At 36.9% G+C, this 18781-nt stretch overlaps 1 protein-coding gene across 1 annotated transcript; it reads right to left on the bottom strand.

Annotated features, from left to right (window-relative positions):
- Positions 1-397: 397 nt before the first annotated feature.
- Positions 398-18158, bottom strand: LOC127636753 (receptor-interacting serine/threonine-protein kinase 4-like). The gene is made up of 8 exons (XM_052117461.1): positions 17862-18158; positions 11585-11876; positions 9817-9965; positions 8077-8126; positions 6341-6499; positions 4810-4916; positions 3637-3880; positions 398-2854 (listed from the first exon to the last, which is right to left on the bottom strand). Exons 1-8 carry the CDS (start codon positions 18041-18043, stop codon positions 1572-1574), a joined length of 2466 nt encoding a protein of 821 aa, XP_051973421.1. The 5' UTR covers positions 18044-18158; the 3' UTR covers positions 398-1571.
- Positions 18159-18781: the final 623 nt, after the last annotated feature.

Below are 18781 nucleotides of genomic sequence, written 5' to 3'. Positions count from 1 at the left end.
AACACAAATATCTTTTCTGTGTACAAAAAGAAGAGGACAAGGCAGCTTTATCGACCAATTAAAGAAGTGAAGCCTAGAGGAGGTGATGGCATCAGATGACTGGCTACTTTGCTATGAAAGATTTAGTTTATACAGACGCATGGATACAAACGATAACAGACAAACGTCTCTTATTACAAGGAATTCAACAGTTCCATGGTCCTCTACAAACAGAGAATTTTAAGACCTTGTAATTAACAGGTTGCCTGTTCTCAGCAGTGCTTCTTAAATGAGATGTAATGACAGCTAGGCTCCCCTTGGCATAAAAAAAGTATTTTACAGAGTGATGAAAAGATAAAGTGGTCTCAGGAATGAGCTGATGGTCTGAACATGAGGGTATATGGGATGCAGACCCCCCAAATACTGTCTACACACATCTGTGATCCCCCTCAGGCACTGTTCCCATAGTATGAGCCAAAAGACTCTAAAAACACTAATCTTTATAAAGAGACTCAACCATTTAAACAATAATTGGCCTAACGGCATTGCCATTCACCTTGATATTATCAGCAGACAACGCATCACTGACAGATCAAGAAGAAAGTACCTTTTGACTGGTATACAGAGGGTGAGCTTATTCTAATATTTCTAATCTGTACAGTTTCTTTAATATCTCAAATTTCTGCAACATTTTTGGGTGTGGAGAAAGTTTTGCTTGAGGCTGCATTAATCATCACTGCACTACGGTAACAAAATTAATAAGAAGAAAATTGTGAAATCAAAGACATACAACAAAAACAGGAATGCAAAAACAATGGCGTGGAAACGACAGGAAGTGGACTCCCTAAAAGGAAGTACAGTCTATCTACATTACTTATATATACATAAATGCATTTCAAATCACAAAATTACTCTATTATTAAGGAGAAACGCCAACAAGAGCCAAAATCCCTGGAAAAAGTTTTTCTGATTGGCCACAACCAAATAATTACAATATGTACAGTAAATCCCTGAGTCCCTCTTTTCCAGCATTTATCAGACTTTAAAACAAAGCAAGAATGTTAAAGAAGTAGTTCACTCAAATATGAAAATTCTGTCATCATATACTAAGCTCTATACTAAAATGTATGGACATACAACTACAAAAGGTTTATGTCCATACAACTTATGCACTATATTTCATGTCTTCTGAAGTCATACGATAGCATTATGTCAGGAACAGACCAAAATGTATGTTTTTATTTCCTAATAATCTTCCCCTCAAGTGAGCTGTTAACCCTTGCAAGATTTTCAGCGAATAACTTAAATTTGGTCTAACAACAGAGGAATTCAGAGGATATACGTTATAATATACTTTTAAAAAATGTAAAAAATATTTATAAACTGTGTTAATTTAGTATTCATTATTTTTTTTAAATTTCCCTTTTGTATTCTACTGTGTCACAAGTGTTTGGAATAACATAACGTAAATAATGTCAGTAATTTTATGTTTGCGTGAACTATCCCTTTAAGAGGGAGAAAGTGTGTATGAGTACAGATAGCTTGTAAAAAGTCTTAAAGAGTCTGTGAGGCCTCAAGCCCCAGCAGGGCCCTCAACAAGGGGCCGATCCACACAGTGAGTCTACAGGGATTTGTGTGCCATCATTGTTTTTGTAGTTGGTCAGTTTCAGAATGACCACTTTCCTCTGAAGTGTTGTGGGGGTGAGAGGATTTGGACTCTCCGGCTCAGATTCGGATGTTTGCTCTAGCATGTGCTCTCGGATAGGTTGAGGAGAGAGTGGTGCTGCATCGGCACCATGTTCAAGCAGGATGCAAATTATGTCTCTGTAGCCACCACGTACAGCCAGGTGAAGGGCCGTAAAGCCGTTCTCGTCTTGAGAGTGAGCGACCTCAGGACAACTCTGTAGAAGTTCCTTGAGGATCTCGCAATGACTGTTCTCTGCTGCCAGGTGACATGGTGTGTGAAGGGCATGGTTTGTGCTCTGTGGGTCAGCACCCTCTGCAAGAAGCATTTTAACAGTGGGCAGGTGGCCTTTCTGGGCAGCCAGGTGCAAGGCGGTGCAGCCATTTGCAGTTTGGCTCTGAATGTTGGCGCCATGTTTAACCAGCAGCCTTGAAGTGCTGGTGTGGCCCGTTTCTGCAGCTATGTGAAGTGGACAGTGAAGGCCGTCGGACATCAGGTGTATGTTAGCGCCTAGCTCCACTAGAATTCGTGCCACTCGATACTGGCCCCTTTGAGACGCCAGATGGAGCGGCGTACGCCCGTCTGATGTTTGTCCATCAACATCAGCACCCGCTTGCTTCACCAAGAGCTTTACAATTCCCAGATGGCCTTTCCAAGCAGCCAGATGTAGCGCCGTCCAGTCATCTTTACCTTTTAAGTGGACGTCAGCTCCACGACTTAGCAAAACCCTCACCACATTCTCCTGTCCGTGATGACAGGCGATATGTGTTGGTGTGCGACCCTGGGCATCTACTTCATTTATTGAGGCGAAACGGTCTAGAAGTAAACGAGTCAGGGCCTCGTCACCGTTCTGGGCTGCAAAATGCAGAGGTGTATACTGGTCCTCGTCCTTTGCGTTGACGTTGGTCATCTTACGGCTCAGGAGAATTTCGGCCACTCCCTTCAGCCGCTTTTCAGCTGCCAGGTGGAGAGGTGTGGCTCCATATACATTGGGCAAATTAGGGTTGCAATTGTTAAGTAGAAGAAACTTTACTGCTTCCTCATTAGCAAGTCCCACAGCAAAGTGAAGCAGGTTGCTGCCACCGTCCAAGAGCAAGTCAGCATCTTGTGGCTGGAGGATCTTCATGAGTTTGGCAAAATCCTCAGTACGAATGGCTTCACAAAGCTTCTTCTTCTGTAACTCACTGGAGTCTAAAGTAGCACAGAAAAATAGAACAGTGATATTTTTTTTTTAAATGTTATATTTTCAGATGCATTAAAAAAATTATCTGGGTCTCTTCAACAGGATTCTGCTCATAAGACCTTTGAGATTTCTAGTTTTACAAAGATGTTGTTAAAATAAGCTTAGAAATAAGAAGCAAAGCAACACAAAACAAAACACAATGAATCAAAATATAAAACAAAAACAGCAAAACTATAAAAAAAAAACCTACATAAATAAAAATATTAAAAATCTATTAAAAACATTAAAAAACTAAAATCAATTCATAAAGCAAAAGCAAATAATGAAATAAAAATAAATATAAAAAAGCAAAAACAAAAATCAAAATATATAATAAAAGCAAAATGTTTTAAAATATAAAACGAAAGCAAAACAAAGCATTACAAATATATAAAAACAAAAAGCAAAAAACTAAAAACAAAAGCAAAACATAATAAATAAAAACAAAACAAAAGCAAAAAAGCTAAATATAAAACAAAAGCACGATACAGCAAAACAAAACTATAAATAAAAAAAATCAAAACATAAAACTAAAAACAAAACGACATATATATATATATGTGTGTGTGTGTGTGTGTGTGTGTGTGTATAAATGAAGCAAAACAAAACAATAAAAAAAAATATAGAACAAAAGCAAAACACAAAACAAAACAGAAAATATAATAGAAAGACAATCTTAATCAAAAACACCCTTATGATCTGTTTTGCACATTAAATTAGAGGCCAGATGTCAGTGTGAATTTTCTCTTACCATTCACATTTTCCTTATCAAAGTACAACGTAATGGAGCCTTGGGATGAGAAAGCTGAATCCACAGAAGAGATGCCTGAGAGTCTCTTACTGGTGTTGTCTTTGCTCTCAAGGGATTCCTCTTTAACATTGCTAAAACTGCGAGAGAGCCCGGAGTCAATCTGACTCAGCAGCTCAGACAGGCTGTAATCTTTCTCAGGTAACATGACTTCGGACTTTGGCCTCACTGGCTTTTGGATGTTTGTCTGCATGTGAAGAAAAACATCAGATTGTTTGTAAGAAAAAAATAAATCAAACCAAACATCAATCAGACCATGATACATGGTATGCAATTAAGCAGTTATCAACCAGATGTTTCAAAGTGGGTTGCAATACTACATTTACTACAAGAACAGTTCCCCTGGAACAACCAGCCTGTTAGGTTGTTTTCAATAGATATTTCTGCTTATTTTCCAGAGATTTTAAAAGAGATTATTGGGCCAGTTTTCCATTTGTGTGTCAGCTGCCATTTCTAGGCATTAATACATCTAAATGATAATACTTAGTAGTGTTCAAATGTCTAGTAATAAAAAAGCAAACATCTAGCCAATGAATATCTAGCAATATATAGCCAATTAAATATTTTAAGAGCAGACTATAGAACAATTAAACGTGGGAAAACTGGAAGATGTAAAAACTGCATAAGCTAAACAGCATCTTAAGGTATTGACCTGAGCAAACCATCTGGATTACAAATGAATAAATTACTGACTGTAGATGCATCTACAGAAGCTGTCATGCATCATTTTCGAGAAATGAAGAACTGGGTATTGTTCTTAAAATAAACTTTTACATATGTTTGCCTAGGTAATGAAAAATGTGTTCTAGTTAAACAATGCAACTTGGTAGCATTCTTTGGTGCTGATGAAATACTGTCATCTTGATAAAACATTTACGTGATGTACTTTGACGACACAAAAAAATACCAAAGGGTTACTTAGTAAATGAGGAACAGGAAGTCTTAACTACCTAAACTATGTTGTAGGTCTGTAAAAGACAAATCTGAATGACTCATACTGAACTTGCTGGAAAGCATCTTTTTCATCACATAAGAGATTTATCAGATACCCATTATGGACTGACCACTTGTGGACATTCATGCACAGCGATTATATACTGTATGTTCTGATGTTACCTGCTCGCTGGATGGGGCAGGGCAGGGGGATTCAGGTTCTGAAGACACTGAAGCCCTGGACTCGTCATGAGGTTTAGTGCACAGCTCCTCAGCCTCTGATGTAATCTCTATATGAAACAGTAAGCAACGTTAGACTAAAGTTACATATACAGTAACACCAAAAGTATTTGGACACTTAAAGGGATAGGTTACCCAAAAATGAAAATTCTCTCATCATTTACTCACCCTCATGCCATCCCAGATGTGTATGACATTCTTTCTTCTGCAGAACAAAAACAATATATTTTTAAAGAAATGTATTTTAGCTCTGCAGGGCCATACAATGCAAGTTATTGGGTACCAATATTTTGAAGCTCCAAGATGCACATAAAAGAAGCATAAAAGTAATTTATAAGACTCCATTGGTTAAATGTACATATTCAGAAGTGAAATGATAGATATGGGTGAGAAAATTGTACTTTTTTTTTTTTTACTATAAACGATCCTCCTTGCCCAGTAGCTTGCGATATGCACAAAGAATGCAAATTGCAAAAATAAAATGTGAAAGTGGACATTTATAGTAAAAAAGGACTTAAATACTGATCTGTTTCTCAACCACACTTATATCACTTCTGAAAATACGGATTTAACCACTGGAGTCTTATAACATTTTATGTAAATTTTGGTCACAATTCACTTGCATTGTGAGGACCAACAGAGCTGAGAAATTCTTCTAAAAATCTTTGTTTGTGTTCAGCAGAAGAAAGAATGTCATACACATCTGGGATGGCATGAGGGTGAGTAAATGATGAGAGAATTTACATTTTTGGGTGAAATATCCCATTAAGTCACACTTAAAAATGTCTGAATATCATGGGAATAGATACAAAATATTAAATCAAAGGGAAGATGCAAAAATTACAGGATTCTAGAACTTTTTTTGCAATAACATTAAAACAATTGGTCTTAAGAGCAAGTATGAAGTGTTGTAGAGAATGTTCTACAATGTTCTACGTTTGACACCCATAAAGTGTCCAAATACTTAATTTTTTATTCCAAAGTCTTAATTCTAAACAGCATATCATCTAATGTTTTATAATTTGAAACCTGACAAAAACATATTTGTGAGTTTGTAAGGTTAATTTGTTAGGTTATTTTTTGTTAATTAACAGTATAAAATAATAGATATACTTTTGTTTTGCTTGAAAAGTGCATTTTATGTAAAAAATAAATAAATATCACTCGGATTGATATTTTGTTATATAATGCATGTCATACATTTTCAGTGTACCCTAAGTGTCAAAATACTTTTGGGGGTCACTGTGTGTATATAAAAAGAAAACGTTCTGAAAATTGAAAATTAACAAGAAAACGAACACTTATTATTCAAAATATTTGAGTTTCATATAGAATTTTGTCACATGGCATTTAATTTACCCTGTTCTCTGCCAAACTCTTTCACATCACTGTTGCAATGCAACTCTATTTCATGTAAGTCAGCAGGTCATGTTCATTAACAGCATAATGACAGATCAAAGCAAATGACACTCACCTTGAAAACTGGGTCTAGCCTCTGGGGAATGTGCCCAGCACTTCTGCATGAGGGACAGGAACCCTGAGCAGGCCTGAGGTCGAATGCGGGGAATAAGCCCCAGATCCGGACGAATCCCCTTCACGACCTTTACCATTATGTGCAGGATGTTATTCTCCCCTATGAAACAGAGAAAGCAAATAAGTAGCATTAGTGTATTTGCCACACATATTAAGAAAATTAGCTTTTTCATAGAATGAGACTGAATGCGGATTGAGGCTAACATTCTGCCTAACATCTCCTTTTGTGTTCCACAGAAGAAAGTCAGTCATATAGGTTTGGGAGAACATGAGGGTGAGTAAATGATGACAAAATTAACATTTTTGGGTAAACAATTCCTTTAAAAATACTTTTTCTTCATAGTTTGGTGTGTAATATGATCAAAGCATGTTCTTGGCAGGCTTCATGAGATTTAACCAATAATAGAAAGAAAACATACATAGATACATGACATAAAAAATTAATAAAAATAAATAGAAGTGTATTTTTGGACCAATTCTATATTTGGTGTCTTTAACTACTATGTACTTAAGCATTTGATACAATGTACTTATTATGTATAATTGTGTTATTGCATTGTACTTACATTTAAAGTACCTTTAGCATTTATTTACATCTGTCATTACACTTTCAACCTAACCTCAAACCCTGAACCTAACCCTACCCCAACCCTTACCCTTACCCTAAACCCTGACCTAAATATACCCTAACCCTAACCCTGGGACTTCAACCTCAGTAGATGCAAATGTGAATTTTGTAGAGCAATATGTAATTACACAATAAATACATTGCATTGTGTGTATTTTAATATTTATACATAGTAATTAGACACCCAATATAAAGTGGGACAGTATTTTTAATCTTCTTCTAAAAACTAGTTTCATGCACATTATGGATGAAAGATATTACAAACAGTATTTCTCTTAAAGAGATAATACGGCTTTTCCTTCTTAATTTTACACTTGCTATCATCTTGCAATGACTTGAGACTTTAGAAGACAACGTTTCCAGGTAAGGGATCATAGGGAGTAATGGTGCTTGCTGGTTTTAAGGTGCATTCTGGGAATTCTTAGGAAGTATTTCAGTGCACTGAAATTGGACAGCCCTAGAAATGACTCCTTGGTCAGTGCCCTAACTAATTAACTAGTCAGCTGATTCAGACGCACCCTTGTTTTTGTTTTGAAGATCATTTTATAATCGTTTGGTAGGCTGCATAAGTCAAAAAGCAAACAGAGGCAGCCAATTTAATATCCTGTTACTTCAACCTTTATTGTACTTTTATGGTTTTGAAAGGAATGTTTGGCATCCAATTGATTCCATTCACTGCTGCCAAACACAACAGTTATTTGCCTCTTGACAAGAAGGCTGTTTTAATTTTCATTCTTTCACATTACGATCTGGTAACTACTGGCTACTACAAAAAGCAGGCTTTTTATCCCGCCCCTGCAGATTTTTTCTGGAGATCACAACCAGGTAAACACATCTCCCTAGGAACACTCATAGGCACTCTTTCAGTCTGTTTAAAACACGGTAGTCCACGTAATTGTTGAAATGTTTTGAATGCTAAAGCTCAATGTGGGATATGGATTTCAGAATATGACTGAGCACATAATAAAGATGAACAATAATAATGTACTCTAGACATTTTATATTCAATAAACACTACTGAGTCACATGGACTCTACCTTCTGTCTTACCTTGATATGGTTTCTTCTGTGTGAGAATTCCCCAGATAACAATCGAAAAACTGTGGAACAACAAATAGGTGTTAGACAACATTGACATAAACATGAAATTTCACAAACAGAAGCTGATCTGATATATGGATAGTTGATCTGATATACGTTTGAGAATTTGACATGTCCTTCAGTGTGACATGCTACACTACATCTAAAACTAATTTAAACAGCATCTGGTGACACGTACGTAGTCATTGTGAGATTAAACGGAATGTTACAAAATACTAATAAAAATGGTGGGACCAGTTACAGGACATAAGAAACACACTTTTCCTCAAAGATACATATAAAAAGTCTTGGTTACATGTTACAGCTCATGGACAAATTATGATTTACCTCTAACCACACACATTTGATTTAACATAGCACAATAACTACAGTTAACCCTTTAAGCTCCGAGTTTTTTTTTATGATGATTTCTTGTTTCAGTGGGATACCCGAAATGAAAAATTTATAACTCAACAAAAAACAACAAAACAAAAAAACAAGCAGGGTCAATTGTTTAGTATTATTTTATAGAAAACATTTCAAGTTTGTTAATGTTATAGATTCTGATAAATTCTGAGACTCTCGGCACAAGAAACCACTGAAAAATCAAAACATTTCTCTGTTTTGAAATGATATATCTCAGGGTGTAAATAAGGTAGCTCTGAAAAACTTATTTTCTTTTGTTTCCAATCCTATCACCTGTAACTGAGTAAAATTTTGTGTTGATACGACAAAGTAGTCAAAATTTATTTAGAAAAAAATAATTTATCTTGGTGTCCAAAAACATCTGAAAACAAATAAAACATAATAATTGTACACAAGAACTAATTACACATGCATATACAACAATGCACTCTCTCTAAATCAGGCATGCATGAGTTACGAGATCTCATTCAGTTCCATTCTGTGTCATTTGAGACATCATTGAGTCTGTCATGTACTTGGTGAATTCTAGTGGTGGCCATGTGTTATTACAGTGAACGATCCTCTCTGCCTAAATTTGGATTACTTCCACCTCTGGTTGCAGCGATCTGAATCCTAATACAATTGGTTTAGCCTTCCATGACACTGGATAATGTGCTGCATCATCTGATCCTGGAAATATAACTTGATTTAGCCAGATAGCAAATTATGTGCCGTGTGCACATTGAGCTTCCTGTGGATTATCTAATGATCTATGCATCCGATTACATTGTTTGTGGGCTCGTTGTAAAGATAATTGCCTCCTCTAAGAAGTGCCATGTGTATTTTATGTTTCGGTTATTTTTTTGAAGTTATAAGCAAAAATGCGGCATATAAGCAATACCTGTTTGCATGTAACATGTATGTCAAAGACCTATACTTATCTATTACTTTTTGTCTGTGAGTAAAACATATATGTTTTATTCTCCTTGAGACCTTTCCAATGACATATGACATATGGCTATTTGATCAGTTTAATGTTTTTACAGATTACAATAAAATGTGCAGTGCAAGATTATACAGTAAATAAATTATCAAAACGGAACAATTCTGATTTGTCTGCCAATTTTAAAGCACTTATTCAGTTTTGGTCAAAATGCTTACATGCATTGTAAACTACGCTTTAAAACAATACCTATTTTGTGTTGGTCAAGACAAAAAAGGCAGGCCCATCCAAGAGATTTCTAGAACATAACAAAACTCCTATCTCTCACAGTATGTACAAAACTATCAATAAAAATGGCTGACCTGTATACATCATGTTTAGTGTCAGAAATTCTATCTTTTTCGATGAGCCGCTCTGGAGGGAGGTAGGCAATGGTCCCACAGAACCCATCGCGGCTAATATCATCATTCCTAGTAAATCCGTTCCACCTAGCTAGGCCAAAGTCAGAAATCTGGAAAACAAAAGGAAAAGCAATGGTTAAAATTTACTTTTTATATTTGATACGTGCAATGTTATTGTTTTTTGTCTGTTTTGGTTTTGTAGGTGTTCTTTAAAGGTGAAATGTGTCATTTCCAAACAGGAACACAAAAAACAATGTCTTGTTTCAAGCAGATTTCTCGGAATTGTTTGGACAAATAGTGAGCTCTGCCCCCAAACAAATGCGGTAGGTTGAGACAATGCTGCTGTGTTGGAATGGTTGGGATATTCAAACATACAATATAATGATAGCACCACAGAGCCACAACACTTTTCAGGGTAATCAACCCACAGATGGCTTGACTTGACTCTTAATATTAAACTGGGATATGAGAAAGTTTGTAGTAAAAAGCAAAGAGAAGAGCATGTTGCCATGCCCTACAAGTGCCCTGTTAGGTGGGGAAGCCCTAATTTGTCTGTTAATGTGTGCACGCATATGTAGGCAGGTGTGTGCCAGCCAGTCATTAACACTGCCCAGCTTAAGCTTGTTCAGACTGGTCCAGGATACATGTTTACATCCAGCCTTTTCAATCCAAGACGATGATTCCCACCCATCCCTCGTGACACCTGCTTAATCATCCATGGGAAGGCTGGATATGAATGGGATAAAGCATGGGAAAGCATTTCAACCCTCAGGGAATTTTCTGGAAAAGTATGTAGGGACCTCGAAAAGAACATTTCCTGCACAATGATCTGACATGATGGAGATTTAAACTGTTGTTCGGCCGTCAACGTTAGATTAAGATAAAAATTCATCATGTTGACAGGGTGTTTTCATGAACATGAAAAATATAATCCGACAGTAACTGTTTATCTTTTCGACCCCGGCTCAACCTCTCTGTTGAGTGAAATTACCACACATTTTTATTTTGATCCTAACAAACTAATCCTTGCCTAAAAATTATTTATATCAAAATGGAAGTTTTGAGGCTTTGAGTTTATGTTTATTGACTTTGAAGCCATGCTAGTGCACTGCTAAAAGCAGACAAAATTCATCATTAGCAGATACAGCACATACAATTAAATTTGCATTCATTCCGGAAAATCTGTCCAAATATATTGATGACAACTGACAAGGAAATATCAAATCAAATTCACTGGCTATTTAAAAAAGGGGGGTGATCCGTTCTATAGGAAATGCGTCAACACAGGAAAGAAAACTGCTCGTTAAGCTATTTCATGGGGTCAGAGGGACAGTTTACGCAAAAAAGAAAATACTGTCATCATTTTCTCATCCTCTTTCCTTTTTTCTTCCATGGACCACATAGATGTTAGGCAGAATGTTAGCTTCAGTTACCATTCACTCACATTGTGTGGAAAAAAGATGTCATGAAAGTGAATGGTGACTGAGACTAACATGTCACCTAACATCTCATTTTGTGTTCCACGGAAGAAAGTGATTTGGATTTAGAACGAAATGAGGGTGAGTAAATAATGACCGCATTTTCATTTTTGAGTGAACTGTCCCTTTAATTAATAAAGATGCAAAATAACTTAAGGACTTGTCATTAGCGCAGCAATTAAGGTCATGATCACCTCTTTAACAAAAAGACAAGACCTTCTGAAGACCAGAAGTAGCTCACGCTTTCTTACCTTGACATGGTAGTGTGCGTCCAGCAAGATGTTGGCAGGTTTAAGGTCAAGATGAAGAAGTGGCGGATTCATGCAGTGCAGGAAGTTCATGCCCACCGCTGTCTCATGGATGATGCGGAATCGCAGTTCCCAGGGCAGAGGCTCTGAGGCCAGCAAGGTTTCCAGGGAGCCCGTTTCCATATACTCCATCACCAGGCCCTGTGGATCACTGCAGATCCCATATACAGGGAGGATGTAGCGGAATTTAGCTGCCTCCATCTTTTTGGCCTCCTCCAAGAGCTCTGCACGCTCCCTAAATGGACAAGTTAACCAGTCAACCAATTAGTCACACCTGTAATAGGGTGTAAATCATATATATGTAGTAGTGAATTTGTTTACCCAGGAGGGATTTGTGTGTGTGTGTGTGTGTGTGTGTGTATGTGTGTGTGTTAAGTGGATTGTCTTTGTCTATGTGTTAGAAAACATCCAGTATATTGGCTGCAGGCAGCATTGCTTAACTATCAATTTGCCATTTTATAAAGAATTAGCCTTGCTTAGCGAGTATTGACGCTGACTACCACCCCTGGAGTCACGAGTTCGAATCTAGGGTGTGCTGAGTGACTCCAGTCAGGTCTCCTAAGCAACCAAATTGGCCCGGTTGCTAGGGAGGTTAGAGTCACATGGGGTAACCTCTTCATGGTCACGATTAGGGGTTCTCACTCTCAATGGGGTGCGTGGTAAGTTGTGCGTGGATCGCGGAGAATAGCATGAGCCTCCACATGCGGAGTCTCTTCGGTGTCATGCACAACGAGCCACATGATAAGATGCACAGATTGACTGTCTCAGAAGCGGAGGCAAATGAGACTTGTCCTGCGCCACCCGGATTAAGGTGAGTAACCGCGGCACCATGAGGACCTACTAAGCAGTGAGAACTGGGCATTCAAAATTGGGAGAAAAAGGGATTAAAAAAAGAAGAAAGAATTAGCCTTACAATAAATATTCTGTCAACTTTTACTCACCTTAATGTTGTTCCAAACCTGTGTGACTTTCTTTCTTCTGTGGAACACATAGGAAATGTGAGAGACTGTAGTTCTGTCAAACATCTCTATTTGTGTTGCATGGAAGTCATACAGGTTTGGAATAACAAATGGTAAACGATTTTTTGATTTGGGGTGAACTCTCCCTTTAAATATAACATTCAATCATTATTACAGTGGTACATTTTTATAAAAACAAAACAAGGGAATGAATAAAAACTTGTTGGACCTGAGGGTATCAACAGAGCAGACTCATTAATACTCAGTCTGGAAAAGTATTAAGAAAAAAAAATGTTTATGTTAACTAACAGTAGCCTATATTCACCTAACATCATCTTTCTAATAACATTTCAGTGCTTTTATCTGATTGATATGGGGCTTTATGAATGGCTCTTTGTTCTATTTGTTCTTTTCCAACTACCTTTTATTATAAGGAAGTCAGATGTGAGACACAGACATCCGACATGTAGGCTACACGAAGTCCACACTCACAAAGGACATCTATATAATCTGTTTTCACAGTAATATTTCCTTAAATGCAACTTCAATGTAGTCAGTGGTGTTATGCTTCTTTTGTTGATTGTTTAATTCTACTGTAAAGCGACTTTGAGCAGTGGGAAAGGCACTTAATAAATCAAACATATTATTATTAATTAAAAAAATGTCAGTGTTGAAATACTTCTATCCCAGTTTAATGTGCAGAGACAACTATAAGTAAGCCTTTTGTAGGTTGGTTTCCTTGAAAACATTGCATCTCTGCTGCACTATCAAAACATGGCTCAACCAATGGGGAGAGTTTGGGGTGGGCTATCTGTTTCCGACAATTGGAAGACAGATTAGTGTTCTGAAAATCCAACCGCCCTGTTACAACAGTAAATATAAGATATCAAATGTATAATTGATAATACTACACCATGGTGTTGACATTTTCCTATTCCTCATGAATGTGCTTGTTATAAAACTAGCTTTAAGAAAGCCGAAACACCCAAAGCATAATTTCTAATACAGTCTTGCATTTCCGACAGGGATGGATGGACAAATGGGAGGCAAGAAGTGAGTAAATTATTAGGGAGTGCATAGGTTAACACTTAACACTATCCTACCCATTCTGCTGCCCCTTACACTGTTCTGCCACCCTTTTCAGCTAAACAAAAGCCCTTCTTTCTTAAAAAAAAAAAAAAAAATGTTCCAGCTCAACTGGTTTGACAACTCTACAAAAGCAGAGGCCTGATAATACAATGGATGACAAAGCCAACATTTAAGTCTGTGCTCTGTTTAGATGGGGGAATTAAATTAGAATACTTAAACTTTGCAGATCACAGGTGCTGCTAACCTGCTATATTGAGGGTCACAGGGAACAGAAAGCATAGGATTCCTATCAGATTCCCTATATTTATTTTCTTTCCCTCTAGTTGTTTGATTACGTAAAGTGACACCCTCAAATAAAAGAGTGTTACAAGAAAATGTGCATGATAACATGATGGCACCTCTGATCATAAAATGATACGGTGTTAAAAGGATAGTTCACACAGAAAATGGAAATTCTGTCACCATTCACACACTTTCATGTTGTTCCAAACCGTTATGCCTTTTTTTCTTCTTTTGTGAAGGCCTTATATTAGTCTTGGTCACTACTCACTTTCATTGCATCTTTTTTTATATACAATTAAAGTTAATGGTGACTGAGACTGTCACTGCCTAACACCTCCTGAAAAAAGTCACAGAGGAACAAATTAATTAATGAGACAGAATTTTTATTTTGGACTGAACTATCCCTTCATGGATCTGCTTATATGTTTGTGTATACTAAAAGTTGAATGTTTCCCCATATGCTGCAACTACTCTGATTACACCGGGGGGGGAGCCTAAAGGAAGCTCACCAAAGGCTATTTGAAACATTTTATGCCTAAAGGAAGTCATTCCAATGTCACTATGTAAGATTATGTATCAAAGATCACAGTTCAATTCACTTGCCAGAATAATTTGGTCAGTGCTTTGGTACACTGTACAAATAGTCCTTAAAGGGATAGTTCACACAATTTTTTTATTCCGTCCTCATGTTGTTCCAAAACTGACGTTCTTTTTTTGGAGTTCATAAGAGGATATAAATGCAGAATGACAGCTTCAGTCACCACTTTAAATTGCATATTTTTTCCATTAAATTAAAGTGAATGGTGACTGAAGCTGTCAGTCCCTAATATTCTGGCTAACATGTACTTTTATGCTCCACAGAAGCAAGTCATATAGGTTTGGAACAACATAAGGTTGAATAAATGATGACAGAATTGTAATTTTTTGGGGTGAGCTATTTCTTTAATGTAAGATACGATCAGTTTTGTATAAAGTATCCATGTCATACTTGAGTAAAAGTAAAGATACCGGGGGCCTGGGTAACTCAGCGATTACTGACGCTGACTACCACCCCTGGAGACGCGAGTTTGAATCCAGGGTGTGCTGAGTGAATCCAGCCAGGTCTCCTAAGCAACCAAATTGGCCTAGTTGCTAGGGAGGATAGAATCACATGGGGTAACCTCCTAATGGTCACTATAATGTGGTTCTCGCGCTCAATGGGGCATGTGGTAAGTTGTGCATGAATCGCGGACAGTAGCATGAGCCTCCACATGCTGGGAGTCTCTGCGGTGTCATGCACAATGAGCCACATGATAAGATGCACTTATTGACTGTCTCAGAAGCAGAGGCAAATGACACTTATCCTCCGCCACCGGGATTGAGGTGAGTAACCGTGCCACCAGGAGGACCTATGAAATAGTGGGAATTGGCATTCCATATTGGGGAGAAGATATGACAAAGATACCTTCATGGAAACTGACTCAAGTAAAAGTTAAAGTAGCTTATTAGAAAAAAACTTAAGTATTAAAGTCACTGATTTTAAATTTACATAAGTATCAAAAGTACAAGTAAATTGCATAAATTACAGAACAGTTTATTAAACCCATGGCAACTTATTTGATTGGTGGTGCTCAACATTTACTCACCCTCATGCCATCCCAGATGTGTATAACTTTCTTTCATCTGCAGAACACAAACAAAGATTTTTTTGAAGAATATTTCAGCTCTATAGGTCAATTCAATGCAAGTGAATGGTGGCCAGAAATTTCAAGCTACAAAAAGCACATTAAGTGAGCATAACGTTATCCATACTGCTACAGTGGTTAAATCCATGTCCTCTGAAGCGATTCAGTAATTTTTTGGTGAGAAAAACCAAATTGTAACTGATTTTCACTGTATATCTTGCCATTGCAATCTCTTGGCACAATCATGATTTCACTTTCTAGTGCTTGATGCTTGCGCAGAGCCTTAGATGGCACTATAGGAAGTGTAATCGAGCTTGAAATTCTGATCACCAAGGAGACTGCTAATGTCATGATTTATAGTAGAATTGTCGTGATTTTTAGTTATATTTTGATCTATTGTCACCCAAATCCATTTGGATTAGTTCAGAAGACATTGTTGAAACCACTGAAGTCTTATGGATTACTCTTATGCTGCATTTAAGTGCTTTTTGGAGCTTCAAAGGTCTGGCCACCATTCACTTATATTGAATTGACCTACATAACAGCGAAATATTTTTTTGTGTGTGTTCTGCAGAAAAAAAAGAAAGTCATACCCATCTAGGTTCGAACGACGATGTGAAAATTATGAGAATTTTCATTTTTAAATGAACTATCTGTTTCATGGTTTCATGACTTCAGAATTATCATATTTATGGGATGAAAAATCAGAACACTGAAGGAGAGAGTTGAATCATATTAATGACCAGAACAAAAACTTGTGGGGGTGGGTCATTTTCATTTGGGCCAGTAAGCGACCACCCAGAACACCCTGGCTATTGCATAGCAATGTGCTAAAAACAACTGAACAACAGCATAGCAACAACCTGACAACCACCTTGAACACCCTGGCAAATGCAGAGAAATGTGCTAAAAACACAGAAAACAACTTAGCAACAGCACAGTAACAACCACATACTGTAGCAATGCGATAAACACACAGCAGATCACCTTGACATCTGCGTAACATGCCCTGACAACCGTCAAGGAAAGTTACCATACAGTTACCACATAGTGTAGCATAAATATGCTCCAAATTAAATATTACACTTTGGCAACCACAAGAAAATGAGTTTTGGTTAGGCAAAGACCTTTCACATCTTTCAAATAAATATTGTTGGACGTTTTCATGAGCGCTGGCGATTCACTACTGGCGATTCATACAAATCACACCTTGGTAAATGTAAAATGTGAATGCATTTGAATGACTTTATATGAACAGGTCTCCTGGTTAAATGCTGATCGCACTTAACTTCATTATTTCACAGCTTTCATAATGTTTAAGCCTAAACTTATCAAATTAATTAGTCAAAAAACTCATTTAAACTTAAATTCCCCAGTTGAGACAGACGACGGAACACGTAATCTGGCGCGCTTCGCCCGATTCATTCAAACTGATTTTTGAATCTTTTTGTTCAGTTTAAAAGAATCATATTTAAAAGATTTCACTCAAATGATTCTTTCTACGAATCACACATCACTATAGTCGATCTGAGTAGGTTTAACCTTCAAATGATATTTATGCCTGCTGTTATATTGAGTTAATAACCAGCTCGAGACTTCCACTTATAAAATGGTTTAAAACTGCAAAACTGACTCAAATTTATAACTTATTGAAAGATAATTTAACTTTTTAACAGATTGTAAATATGAAGACAAGTAATAAAGAATGGAAAGGGGCAAATGGGCTACTGAAATAAAAAAATATATATATAAACACAAACTCTTATGCATGTGAATGCAACACCTGTATCCATACCAAAGGTCTTGTAAGGTCTGTGTATGGAAGGTTACCGGTAAATAAAGCTCATACATACGGCCACTCCTTGTCATTTTGGGACATAGTTCAAGAGGATAATGAAAAGAGTACTGTAAATGTAATCAACAAGTCCTTAGAAACAGTCTGAAAGTATAGACTTTTTGCATATGTGTATGTGGTAAGGGGGGCATACCATGGCTGGAGGCTGTTTATTATCAGTAGACCCTTGACCACATTTGGAAACCAAAACAAAAATCTGATATAACAGCAAATCTCCAGTAGTGCATTCCCAATAGACTCCATTTACCACAAAAACAAACTTGCCCTTCAGATGACTGTGGTTGTAAAATACACATTCACGTGTGTACCCACACACTTCTTTAAAGTCTCAAAAGGCTGAGAAATATAAAAACACTCTTAGTCATACTCACTTGTCATCTGAGTGAAGGCTGGGAGGGCACTTGATAGCCAGCCATGTTTTCCACTGGATATGTCGTACTTTGTACACCTGTCCGAAGCCGCCGGAGCCAATCTTTTCCCAACTCCTAAACTCTGAAGCGTCGAAAGTTTTCAGCAGCCCCATGATCCCTGGGGAGTTCTCTGGGACATCCATTTGTCCAAGCTGTTTAAATATATCCTGTGCAATCCAAATCCACTCTTACACTCGTCTTTTTCATATAAAAAAAAGTACTCTGTCAAAGACCAGAGGGTTGTGTACTGTTCCTTGTTTTTCTTCCCTGTCGGTTCAGGCTGCTTCTGTCCCTACCCTCAGTTCAGGTGAGGGGAGGGAGGAGCTTAATGACATAATTTCCTGAACTATGCACACAGTAGCAAGATTTTTCAACAAGAGATCTTTATTGCCAATGCCACTGATGACATTTAATGCCACAAGTTTAGTAAGGTATATATATATATCTACACAGTAAACATATATATATATATATATATATATATATATATATATATATATATATATATATATATATATATATATATATATATATATATATATATATAATTACCTTTTCTTTGTAAAGTTATGGCCAATTCTACAACTTCGTTGCCATAAAGATGTAACGCAGTAAACCCTACGGCTGTAAACAATGATTTTAACAACTTTACAACTCAAATGATAAAGAAGTTTTAACATAATAATAAATGTAATTGCTTTTATAAAATGATAAACTTAAAACTTCTGCCTTTAAACACACCAAAAATGTCCCCCTTCACTTCCATTTGTAAGTGCCTCACTGTAACCCAGATTTTTTCTTTTTGTTTTTAAGAAAAGGAGGGATGAGTCTAAATAAATTTTGTGATAATCAACATTATGCCACAAATGCTGCCGACTTAA

Source organism: Xyrauchen texanus, chromosome 44, assembly GCF_025860055.1.
Source record: "Xyrauchen texanus isolate HMW12.3.18 chromosome 44, RBS_HiC_50CHRs, whole genome shotgun sequence".
Classification (NCBI taxonomy): Eukaryota; Metazoa; Chordata; class Actinopteri; order Cypriniformes; family Catostomidae; genus Xyrauchen; species Xyrauchen texanus.
The sequence above is the reverse complement of the archived record's forward strand: the minus strand, read 5'-3'. Positions and strand labels throughout refer to the sequence as shown.